The sequence below is a fragment of the Bombyx mori genome, chromosome 3, assembly GCF_030269925.1.
Source record: "Bombyx mori chromosome 3, ASM3026992v2".
In the NCBI taxonomy this organism is placed as follows: Eukaryota; Metazoa; Arthropoda; class Insecta; order Lepidoptera; family Bombycidae; genus Bombyx; species Bombyx mori.
Window position 1 is genome coordinate 9,898,260 of NC_085109.1, and position 13,346 is coordinate 9,911,605.

Below are 13,346 nucleotides of genomic sequence, written 5' to 3' on the forward strand. Positions count from 1 at the left end.
TTTCAGTAAACAGATCCCATTGTTATACAAACAATCGTATTAACATACTTTTTTTTAATAGGCGTGATAACGGTGTATTTTAAATATACTGGCAACACAACGATATTCTGGCAGCATTTCGGCTTGAAGTTCAGTTAATCTTAACCCTTTGGAACCTCTGGGTCTGCGGAGGGACTTCGGTTCCCTCTGTATTTTGTACCGTATGTTCCATGGGGAGTGCTCTGAGGAATTGTTCGAGATGATACCGTCATCTCGTTTTTACCATCGCACCGCCCGCCACCGGAGTAGAGTTCATCCATACTACCTGGAGCTACTGCGGTCATCGACAGTGCGTTTCCAGAGGTTTTTTTTGCTACGTACCATCCGCCTATGGAATGAGCTCCCCTCCACGGTGTTTCTCGAGCGCTATGACATGTCCTTCTTCAAACAATGCTTGTGAAGAGTATTAAGCGGTAGGCAGCAGCTTGGCTCTGCCCCTGGCATTGCGGAAGTCCATCGGCGACGTTAACCACTCACCATCAGGTGGGCCGTATGTTCATCTGCCTGCAAAGGCAATAAAAAAAAATTTCATTGTCTTCCATCATGAAGACATAACCTTATTTTTTAATTAAACCCCTTATCTTAAATTTCCTTTTTTGATTATTTACTATTATTTGAATACTTGACCAAGATCACCAATGATAAGTTGATAAAAATAAACTCACTTATATTCCACGCTTTTGTCACTACGGACCTATAAAAAAGAGCTTTTTTCCCTGCCTTTTCGTTTGTCGGTGAGCTTACGGGCTCAACCTGAAAGAATTGCTAAAACTAGCCCTAGCAAGAGCAGTGCTTCGCTGGATCTACTATGGGATCGGAACCGTGACCCACTGAGAAGATCCGGCGAGAAACTCAGTGGGCTGTGTCTATGGGCTAGTTCGCACGTCAAACTCTTTGTCGGATTCGACGAGTTCGACGAGGACGGTGACCGGTTCTTGTAGAGCCTAAAAGCACCGAGAGTAGATCCGGGGGATCCGACAAGACATGTTTTGGGCGACGGTGGCTTTGCTTTGCCCCGTCACCTGGGTCGGTCTGTAGTTAGCGGTAGCCACGATAAGGTTTAAAAAAGAGATAACGGTAGTACTTCAGACGGCTCTGTTGCTTTGCTCCAGAATAGTAGAATAGTAAGCCTGCGTTGCAATTAGGAATTTCTTGAGAAATTAAAAGGCATTGACTCTTTACAATATTCGTAATTAAACACAAAAATACAGGTTGAGTCTCACACAACATTTTATACATTCACCGGCATAAATAACACTTTATTGTACCCAAAAACTTTGATATTCATTTGGTTCCTATATTTTAATTTCGGACGTAATTAAAATTGATTAATCACATTAGAATTGTGAATTATAACAGAATTAATCACAAACAGGAAAAGTGAAGTCCAATGAAAATTAAAACACTTTGTTTTATTGAAACACACTCATTTTCCATACTTAAAAACATAATCCAAAAAAATATTATATGATTCTATGTATACATCGTAGAACCGACGAACGCTAAAGTAGAAGGGTTCTTGAGGTGACAACCCACTGGCGAACATAACGCAGGAACCACTCTGGTCAGGTCAAGAATCGGATGAGAGTCGGAGATCCGGCTCACTAGTGTAAATTGAGCCTATGTCCAGCAGTGTGGGCTGATGATGACGATGATACACCTGTTAAGACACTTATAGTAACATGGCTTTTTAAGCTTAGGTGGACTAATAAGAAAGATAAGAAATCTATTGTCTTGAAGTGACACGGTTATAGAATAGTTTTTTTTTTCTTCTGATTGATGCGATATTGTATTCGAAGCCGTTTCAGACCATGATCAGTTCACTATTTAGTGAAATAATAAACAAAATAATTTAAGTCACACATCACAAAGAGGGATGTCATATGTGGCTAATCATTTTACTGTATGATCTATGGTTGGTACGCTGTTTAGTGAAGTTTTGTAAAGTTTAATATTTTATGCCATGGGCTCTGAAAGACAATCAGACAGTTATACCATACAATTGAGACTACGTCCTCATGTCCCAAGATCGGTGGCGACATTCATGTTCTGATGTATATGAATTCCGGTTACCACTGAAAACTGGATCCACCCATCTAATCCATTAAAATTCAATATAAATAACAGGGATGGATATTATAAAAAAATAGTAAATGTCAATATTGCAATACTTGTCACAATTTTGTAATGTATTTTTGTTAATATAATAAAATTAATAAAAATGCTCATACTACGCAGCATTACTGTTTTGGACGTAAGTACTTGTGGTTTGTGGCCGTTACAAGAGTTCAGGTAATAATTAATTAACTTGTTGCAATCTAATCATAGCGACCATGTTCAATAACATAATTTGCAAAAGATACAATTTTAGTTTGATACAGTATCTTTGCTCTGACAGAATTTTCGTTTCGAATAATTAATAACGAATAAAAAAGAGGTAAACATTATGTACATACAATTACAAGCCAGAGGGAAAATTAAAAAAAAAACATTATTTAAAATTCTACAAAACAAAAAAAAACGTTCGATTTGCGAAAATTATACCTTGGTATACGTGCCGCAAGTCGCGTGTACCGATAATATGCACACAAAGATTTACTGACGAACGAATTAGCATTATAATGATTTATTTCACTGGCAACACATTGACTCAGTAGTAAATTCAAAATGCCAACCTAAAAAGAACCCTAAGCATTAAAACACTGTACCGTGACAAGTATCGTTGGAAATGGTTAAGTTTTATTGCGAGGACGACTTAATACGTAAACGACTCACGTTTCGGAAACACCCTCTTTATGACTGTACGAGTGTGCATTGTACATAGTAACTAATCTTACTATGGCTATCGAGAATTGTTTACAGGGAAAGGGAAAATAGACCTTTGAGCAATTGTTTTTTTTTTACTCGAAAATCTCAAGCCTCAACTGGTGTGCAATGGTTTCCGAAACCATTAGACCGTAACTGAACCGTTTCCGAAAACAACTCATAGTGCCACTGACTTCTCATATTATGGTAATATTAAAAATATTTAAAACCAATGAAATAATGCTGTCATATGCAAGAAATAAAAAAGTTTGTATCACATTATTTAGTTAGAAACATATGATACTATTTACATAAAATACAATTATTTTTTGAAAATGTTACAATTTAAAATTATTGTAACTTGTTTGACGCATCACAATTCGATGTAGAAGGTATAAAATTACCAATAGTTCACGTGAATTAGCAACTTAAATAATCCCAGATTAGTCATCGTAACTGGAAATTTAACTAAAAAAACAAATTAAATTAATGTTGCAACGATTCTATTTAATAATAATAAATTGTTTTCGTATGCTCGTCATTGTCCAGTTGTTAGGGATTTCAGGAAAATTAGGCACACCCCTCGAAATACAAATTACCCAACTAATTTAAATAGGAGTTTTTCACATTATTTTGCGTTAGTCACTGATGTTAGGTCGGATTTCATTAATTTATCATTTTCTCTATTTTGAATCCCAAAAAAAAACAGTGGGTTTTACTGCATACCTATATCCTTGTTTGTTATACCTAATTTATAACACATGAATAACGAACAAGGTTAAATTGCGAAAACGTATAAACTTTCTTTCGAGATTACTCACGCCATAATATCTGACTCGCAATACGTTTGGGATTATGCCAACGATGTGGCGATATTAATTTCTTAATTTTCATTGGATTTTTATTGTAACGCAACGGAGTCATCGACTACCCAAGTGTAACTTGTGACTACTTGTGAGGGATGATCTATATCTATACTAATATTATAAAGAGGAAAGATTTGTTTGTTTGTTTGTTTCGAATAGGCTCCGAAACTACTGGACCGATTTGAAAAATTCTTTTTCCATTAGAAGCCGACATTGTCCCTGATGAACATAGGCTACTTTTTTTTACTTTTTTTTTTTTTTTTTTGGTTTCATGTGTGTTTTAATGTTTCCGAAGCGAAGCGAGGGCGGGTCGCTAGTAAATAATACTTTTGTTGGTATTTTTCTCGTTAGACTAGATTTTACTAGATTACACTATACTACAGACATTATTTTGATAGTAGTAGGGACCATGATTAACACTTTATCCTTGCAAAAAAGCGGCACAATACTTAATCCAATATAATCATATATATTATATAGTGTAAAGACACCACAACGTATTTACTAACAATTACGAATAATAAAGCTTTTTTCCCTAACGGATTTCGAGGCAAGCGCTAAGTACAGGGAAATTTTATAAAAAAATTAAATTCTTGTTTCTTAAAAGATATAAATGATTTAAATAATTTAAATTCAACCGTAAGTGATACGTTAACATCGAATATTTTAAACGTGGATCATGTTTATGAATTTTCTTCCAATTCTACTAGATAAATGAGAGAAAATATTTAACATCTTGACAAAAACAACAATTTGACCAAATAAATAACACAATTACCAACAACGGCGGATCCAGGGGGGAGGGATCATGGGGTCATGACCCCCCCCTGAGCTGGTTCCAGGACTTAGGTGAACCACTAATTGAACATAATGATTTTATTTATATATTTTGTTACTATACAGATTTTATGTAACTACATACTTTCAATATTTAATTAATTTAATATAATATAATAACTTTGTATGATGGCAAGCGTTTGGGAACGAGCGCATCGAAAATTTGACTATGTGACCCCCTCCTGGCGCCAAAGCTGGATCCGCCCTTGATTACCAAAGAAATGGGTAATCTCCCTATACTTCCCTTCTATTTGACTCCATACAGAAGAAGGCCGTTCGGTTTGTCGATAATCCCATTCTCACGGATCGTTTGGAACCTCTGGGTCTGCGGAGGGACTTCGGTTCCCTCTGTATTTTGTACCGTATGTTCCATGGAGAGTGCTTTGAGGAACTGTTCGAGATGATACCGGCATCTCGTTTTTACCATCGCACCGCCCGCCACCGGAGTAAAGTTCATCCATACTACCTGGAGCCACAGCGGTCATCCACAGTACGTTTCCAGAGGTCTTTTTTGCCACGTACCATCCGGCTATGGAATGAGCTCCCCTCCACGGTGTTTCCCGAGCGCTATGACATGTCCTTCTTCAAACGAGGCTTGTGGATTGTATTCAGCGGTAGGCAGCGGCTTGGCTCTATCCCTGGCATTGCTGAAGTCCATGGGCGACGGTAACCACTCACCATCAGGTGGGCCGTGTCCTCGTCTGCCTACAAGGACAATAAAAAAAAATACTACACGCTTCCAATTAAAGTCGTCGTGGCCTAAAGGCTATGACGTCTGGTGGCATTTGAGTTGAGCGATGCACCGGTGTTCGAATCTCAGGCGGGTACCAATTTTTCTAATGAAATACGTACTCAACAAATATTCATGATTGACTTCCACGGTGAAGGAATAACATCGTATAATAAAAATCAAACCCGCAAAATTATAATTTGCGTAATTAGTGGCGGTAGGATCACTTAACACCAGGTGGGCTGTGAGCTCGTACACCCATCTAAGCAATAAAAAAAGCTCTGCTTTGGCTCTTAACAAACTAATCATAGGCTGATTGAATTAAAAAAAAACAAATGTCTAATACTAAACATTGAAAGTTATTCAAGTCATTGTTTTGGACACTGACCTTACTTTCGTCAAAACATAACTACAATTGTGTGAATCAGCTGGCAATCCCGCCATACACCTCAACTTCCGTACGTGTGACATACATACTAAGTACCGATGGTCTACAATGTCCATTAAATCACACGGCCTATACCTTAGTTCAATGTAGTTAGTAGTTTTTTAGTTTTCGTAATTACATGACTATCAATTAAAAATAATTTAAAAACTCATTTAAGTCGATTATTTCGATAAAAATGTTTTTGAACTACGATAGTCAGCCAGATACTTAAGGTTTTACTCTGTATAAAATTATTATTTTCTCTGAACTGAACTCCTCAAGCAGTTACCTATCTTAAACAAACTTAGATTTAAAGATTAAACTATTTGTTTATTTATTTTCTAAAATATCAAAAAAATCAGGCTGCTTCGTTGACTTTTTAGTTACCCAATTTGCAATTTCTCTATCACTTTTTACATTTTTCCTGGAAATGGGAGATTTCCCGTTTGTTGAGTGGTTATTTATCTGCTTAGACACTCTTTTTTAATATTTGTCTAAAAGCTAAAAGTTTTTCTCTGTGTGAATATAAGTAATACGTACATACACACGTAAATACTTACATATTTTTGCTGTTCAATCTCTTGTTTATTACTATGATTTTATTTCCGAAATTTCGAATATTTCAATGTTTTCGTGATCAGCGTTAAGCTTAAGCGTTGTCGACATTTGAATATTGTGCTAACTATAGTCAAATTTACCATGAAATGATTTATTGACATTTACTTTTTTTGCACACAGAAAGAACTAATAATATTTTGAAGTCTGACATTTTATTTCACGTTTTCATCTTTAAAAGCGTCCGAATTGAAATGCCAACCGTCTCCTCGGTTATGAGGAGTTAATTTGTTTCATTAGCAACTATTTGGATTTTATTAAATCGTACAATATAGTTGGCACCAGCATACACAGCATGTTTGCAAACTTCAGACTTGTGATTACGACGTGTGATATTCGATTATTCTTGACATCTGAAATGTGCTTCTTAACTATTACCAAAACGTATTCCGTCGTCTGGGTCTTATCTATAAGAGCCCACACTCACAGTCCTAGTTACACTAACAGATCTTAAGTGCTGGCTCGGTTTCTTGTATGGTTTAAAAAACTTTTCTTTAGATCCAGATCTAAATATTTACAAAAGATTATAACGACAAAAGCAGTTTTAATTAGATTCAGCTATTTTCACTATACTAGTTAAAAGTGTTTTTAATGAAACTTTCATTGTACGTTATTGTATATTGAATAATAACAATGATCTTGGTTAAACTTTCTAAAAATGGACAGTCGGGTCGCAACGATATGTTAAATTTATTTCCATCTCTAAAAGGAAAACGATTGCAAATTTAATGACGCATGTCACTCTTTTCTTTGAATTTAATCTACACTGTTGCATTTCTGATCTTTTATCATGAATTCTCAAGAAGCGACCTTCCAGTATTTAGGTTATATACTTTTAAGACTATATTACTGTACCAATATGTATACTTAGCACGTTTATTAACTTATTCAAATAATTTTTTGACTAATCTTAAAGCTATACATAATTTATAATGTTTGTGAATTTACAACTTTAAGCGTATTGAAGCAAAATAACCTATAAGTATTATTTTAAAATATTTAAACCAACTAGTACAATCCAAAAATAATTTACAATAACTTTCAGAGAGCAGCGGCAGCATACTAGGAGCGAGTGAATGGAATACCGGCTATTCTTCTACTACGTCCATGTACCCTTCGTATAGCACCCTTCAGCCTGCATATTACAAGCCTGAACCAGCCATACACATACCTGCGAGTAAGTTTTTAAGCATATTTTTAATAGAAACCATTGCCATGCACCCACCGTTTACTTCGTCTTTGCCTTCTGCTAAAATTGCATTTTTTTATAATCGGACCAACGGCAATGGCAGGGACATGATAGAGAACATTAAGCGTTTACCAGATGACCTGCCACTCACCAAGAAACAGCCGAACTCCCGACTTAAATAATTATAATGACAGCGACTCTATTTTAAAAATAGGAAGTCTTAGTGCTGTTTAATATTTGCAATCCCTTTTTTTGTAGAAAATTAAACCGTATGATAAAAGAAAAAAGAAAAGCGTGGCCCGTAATTAGTAAAACAACTTTTTAGAACCAAAGTAACAGTAATTAAGAAAACATGGTTATCGATAATTTTCAAGGATAGGTAATTTTAAAGTCTGTTCAATCAAACCGTCCTAATTAGACCAAGAAAGGGACATCGCTAACACGAAAAGTAAACAAAATATCATATTTTTTAAACCGTGTTTTTATTAGCACTCTTCGTGACGGACGTCACATAAGTTAAATGTAATATATTTTTTGCTCCAGGTCACTTCAACACTTGTTTCCTTTCAATTTACATACGTATATACACCGTAAAATGTCTACCGATTATCCGGGAATCTCCCGTAAACCCGCAAATCTCTAATTTGAAGTAATTTCTATAAACAACGTTATTGAATTCAATTCATTATTTTTGCAGTTCATCAAATGTTTACAGACTATACTGAGATTCAAGAACTAGAACAAAAAATTTAACATCCTCACGTGTATACGATTAGCGTCTTGTCTGATTTTTATTTATGATTATTGCTGATAATTTAAAAGTCAACTAAATGCATTCTTCTTTATTATTTCCATAACATTATTTTAGTAATTTTTCCTAATAAAATAACACACGCACATCAGTGTACGAGGAAATTATAAAGTAATAACGAACGCGACGTAATTAAATTGTGCTTTGTTATAATTGATATAATTGGTACCTACGTACCGAGAATCGACGTCATCCTAAATATGCACCTATTTAATTGTTGAGGCATATTTCCTTAAATCATAACGAGCATAACCACGGAAATGAAGCGGTTTACCACATCATAACTAAACTACTACTTCGAAACAATGAATTGACCATTCATCTTACAGTACTAGTAATAGAGAAAATTACGACTAAGGTCAATTTCTAATTTAATTTAATAAATTACTCCTAAATATTGAATAAAAAATTGAGATAAACAATATTTAGATTTTCCGTTCAAGCTTTCCGTAAGGCACATTAGAGTAAAAAGGTTTTATGAGTCTTCAATTACACCTACGTTAATATTTGACTAAACTACTTATGTTTGAAATTTTATACCCTCTTATTTACAATCACGCTTTTTCTATATTTTAACATAATGATGTTTTAGTACTTATTATTACCCGATTCCCGTCCCGATCATTCCACTTTCTGTTTATTCATATACATCAGCCATTTTACTTGAAAACAGCGACAGTATAATAATAAAATTTAGAAAATATGTACATATAACCAATTTTCGTGATATAAACTACTAATTAAAAGAGGCTATTTCAGTTGTGAAAAAAATTCGACTGCAGAAGAATAAGGCGTATCGTGTACGCCCTATTTTCATTGTATTGGTGAAACTAACTTTCATGTTCTAATCCGGCTATAATCTTTTCGAACTCGTCGATCCGGACGACGAGCGTCTAACCCATAGACACAGCCCACTGAGTTTCTCGCCGGATCTTCTCAACGGGTCGCGATTCCGATCCGGTGGTAGATTCTGCGAAGCACTACTCTTGCTGGGTCTAGCGTTAACAAATTCTCTCACGTTGAGCCCGTCAGCTCATTTACCCCTCCGAGCGTAGCTGGAATAGCCTCTGAAGCTACCAGCGAATAGGTAGTGGGAAAAAAACATGTCCTAATTCACGACTAATATATAGTTTGTTGTTGTAATTAAAAGTTAATATTGTTTTGTTTCCAGTCTTACCCGAATTACCTCTTGGGCACGCTGACTATAGTGGGTTCCAGTCAAGTACAACTAGCTACAAAGGCAGCCCCAGTGGAACGAGTTCATCACTAACCGAACTAAACCCAACAACGCCTGTTACTACGCAGCGCTACGACTCCAACTACTACAACTCGTGGCCAGCAAATTCGTACAATTACAACAATTACCAATACAATAACATCAATAACAATCCCGCGTGCATACAATCTCACGCGCCATACATCAATCCCAATCCGCAAATGATACTACCGAATCTTTATTCAACTGTCAACCAAAATCAAATTCACGTACACTTACACAGTTCCTCAGATAAATATAACTTAGAGCAGTGCATCCCAAGTGAGATTAAAATAAGTGATATAGACGGGGGTATATCTATAACGACAGAACTTCAGGGTACAGGGGAGCCGAGTGGTATAGTCCAAACTTGCGAAGCCAACGATGAAGTGAAACACGGAATGTACGGCGCAGGAAGTCAAGAAGTTTGGAGACCATATTGACGGTTCGTTAATCCTCAACAAAAACATTCCGTTGTACATATTGTGATATAGGTAAAATGTAAATTTCCATGTTGTAGGTTATTAATGTAAAGATGTTTTAAATTAATGTTAAACATTAATTAGATTTTAATTGTTAACAATTTAAGAAATAAATTAAATGAAAAAATAACTTTCTACTTCTCTTTCTGAGTATTCTCTGTGTACCAAAAATTATATATAATTTTTTATAAAAATAAAGAGTGGGTACTCAAACGGGGAAACCTACAATCGTATAGGAAGCCCTTATACTCATAGTCAAACTTAAAGTAAGTAAAAAAAAACATTTTTTCTATTGTTATTATCATGCGTGCTGACCATAAACATAAGAAAATAAGTCAAAAGGGTTATGGAATATTTCTTCGAATCTCAATGATTTTTACATAATTTTGCATCCATTATTAATGCAAATGTTTCGCATTTTGAATTTTCGCAAACTTTGAATTTGCGTTTAAATTTAGATTTTATATAATTTTTTTGTTTTGACTTCCTATTTATTAGGTGCAATGTGAATTGTTACTGGAAATTAACGAGAATTCCAGGTTTTAATGCTGCTAGGGTTGTTACCGTAACTGAGCGTCCCCTTCTCCTCGCTTCGGTTTCCTCAATGCTGAGGGTCGTGACCACTACCTCGGAACAAGAGTTTGCTGTGGATAACTCGCCATTTCGCTATTTGTGGTGCAATGCGTCTACCTAGTGTTTCGCCCAGGTCCTTGAGTATTTCAGCTGTGATATGATCTTGACCTGGTGTTTTCTTAGTTTTTAGTTAATCAATAGCCGCGGCCACGTCATTACGCATCCTCCCGATCCATTAACGGTGCTTTTAGGTACCTCAAGCACCGATCACCGTCCTCGCCGAACCCGTCGCTTGCGACGAAGGGCTCGACGAGTAAATTAACCCATAGAAAAAAGCCCACTGAATTTCTGGCCAGATCTTCTTTCTCAGTGGGTCGCGTTTCCGATCCGGTGGTAGATTCTGCGAAACACTACTCTTGCTAAGGTCAGTGATAGCAACACTTCCGGTTTGAGTCACCTACACGTTAAAGAGAAGCTGAAATAGCCTCTCAAGGCCATCAGCATAGGTAGGAAAAAGAAAAAAGAAAAAGAAAGCCACGACTATATCGAATCGCAAGAAGTTGGTTTTCAGATCCAGACTAGCCAGCCCACGGAATCATAGTCCGCTATATTAAGCATTTTATATAGTTGTTCACAAGGTCCGTAACTGACTTTAAGTACCTATAGAAATTTGATTTGAGGCACGACAAAAATTTTTACAACAAAAATGTGTCTTCAGTTAATCTTGACATCCGCAATGTGGAGCACATTAACTGTAAATGTGGAAGATCAAAAAATGAAAAAAATTAATGCAAAATTAAACCATAAAGATAATCTTAATTATTTCTAATACATACTTGCGAAAACTGAAGAATATGCTATAGGTACGTGCCAGGGTTCAAAATGCATCCATACACTTTGTAGAAACAGAAATGATATTAAAAATGTTAAAAATAAATATTTGAAGTTGTTTGAATTTTTCTACATCCAGCGGCAATTGTTTTATTTATGTATTCCTTAAATTGGTGCAGGAGCTCACGGTCCATCTGATATTAAGTGGTTACCGGATCCCATAGACATCTACAACGTAAATGCCGCCACCTCTCTTGAGATATGAGTTCTAAGGTCTCAGTTTTTACAGTGCAACGACTGACCTACCCTTCAAGCCGAAACGCATTACCGCTTCACGGCAGAAATAGGCAGGGTGGTGGCCTCTATTCACCTCTGTCTACTAACCTCTATTTAACACGATTTTATTAGCTTATCCTATCTTTGGAACAAAATCTTTGAACTTCATTTTCACAAACTTCAAGGCATCCGATTTAGTTTAAAAGTTCAGAAGTATGAATAGATGACAATAAAATAATATTCCTATAATCTAAAATCCTGACTACAATCGACGAAATAAACAAAAATCCTTTTTTTATTTTTAAATTGATAGCGTTGCATATTTTTTGAAACCTACATTTATAATTTAATGTTTTAAAATTACGAGTGATACATGAATTAAAAAATATACTTTGTAAAAAAATAGCCTAATCCTGTGTCTAAGCTGTTTTATGAATACTGTTATGGAGCGAAATGAAATAAAAGTAAAAATCAATTGGAATGAAATTAAAAGAAAACGAGATGATATGGGATAAAATATAGTCTCAGTAAAGTGATGGTTTTTACTGAGACTTTAGAAGATCCGGAGAAGCTATGTCCAGCAGCTTTGTTCTTTGTCCCACATTTGTGCACTTTCACAGATACTGAGTAATTAATAAACCACTATTATTATAGTGATATTAAAACTGAAGAAACATTAAATTAACATTGTAAAACAATTCAGACAACTTCGGTCCTGCGTTCCCGTTAAGAAATCCTCAAGTTCGTATTGTTTGTTTGTATTCCCGCCAAAAAAATTGTTTTTATTCAATCTGTCAAATGGAACATAACCCATACAGTCACTTTTTTAATGCCTGAAGCTATTTTTTCAAACGAAATTATATAATTATGGTGGGAAAACTAATTGTTTTCATATTAAATTAAATTGACTGTGGAACTAAATGGTTTTTTCTGTGGAAGCGTGCGTGCTTCGCAACCATAAGGATTGGTCTGCCTATGGATTTGTTTATCCGAATCTTGGTACGTCTGCTTAACAACTTCGCAAAAAGAACCGAATATGTGGCCGCACTGCATCGCAGTGTAATTGATGCACGTATTTCAATCTCGTCTTTCCTGTTATTAGTATCTATTACAGAGCAGTCAAGGTATCCGAATTTTACTACTCCCTTGTACTTCGTATTTCCCACAAACGGTCTTCTCGCTTTAAAACTATTATGTAAAACGTCTATTAAAATTAAGAATGTTCATTGATGATCAGAAGGGCAGGAAGGGGAATTTCCCTTCGATTCTCTTAAACGAAACGCGATTTAGATAACATCACTGTAGAATATGTTTTGAGTTTATGTATTTTTAACGTGACAAACTATTCTTTTCTGCAAATCATTAATTCCATACGAATTTGTGGCCACTTCCTCTCAATCTATATCATCATATTAATGTTAGCCAACGCCAGAACTCAAGTTTTAGTCAAATGCTGTTACTAGCATCAGTGCAAATTCACGATAATCAAAAATTTATTATGATTATCAAAGCAATACGAATGTAATCATTGATAATGATATCAAGGGGAAAAATGGACCAACAGAAGTATGTGGATCAAAAAATATTTTCAAAAACTATACATTAAAATG

The 13,346-nt window shown here is 35.4% G+C and overlaps 1 protein-coding gene and 1 long non-coding RNA gene across 3 annotated transcripts in view; one reads left to right on the forward strand and one right to left on the reverse strand.

The window, feature by feature from the left end:
• The window catches only part of LOC101747006 (runt-related transcription factor 3), a 62,072-nt gene extending 51,886 nt beyond the window's left edge, over nucleotides 1–10,186 (forward strand). For both annotated transcript variants that reach the window (XM_012695136.4, XM_062676297.1), the window contains 2 exons: nucleotides 7,365–7,496; nucleotides 9,491–10,186. In XM_012695136.4, coding sequence (XP_012550590.1) covers nucleotides 7,365–7,496; nucleotides 9,491–10,017 — 659 coding nt within the window. In that variant the 3' untranslated portion in view covers nucleotides 10,018–10,186. The remainder of the gene's footprint in view (nucleotides 1–7,364; nucleotides 7,497–9,490) is intronic.
• LOC101743241 (uncharacterized) lies at nucleotides 1,433–7,333 on the reverse strand. The gene is made up of 2 exons (XR_002431402.3): nucleotides 6,265–7,333; nucleotides 1,433–1,699 (listed from the first exon to the last, which is right to left on the reverse strand). It is a non-coding gene; the product is annotated as an uncharacterized LOC101743241 (long non-coding RNA).
• Nucleotides 10,187–13,346: the final 3,160 nt, after the last annotated feature.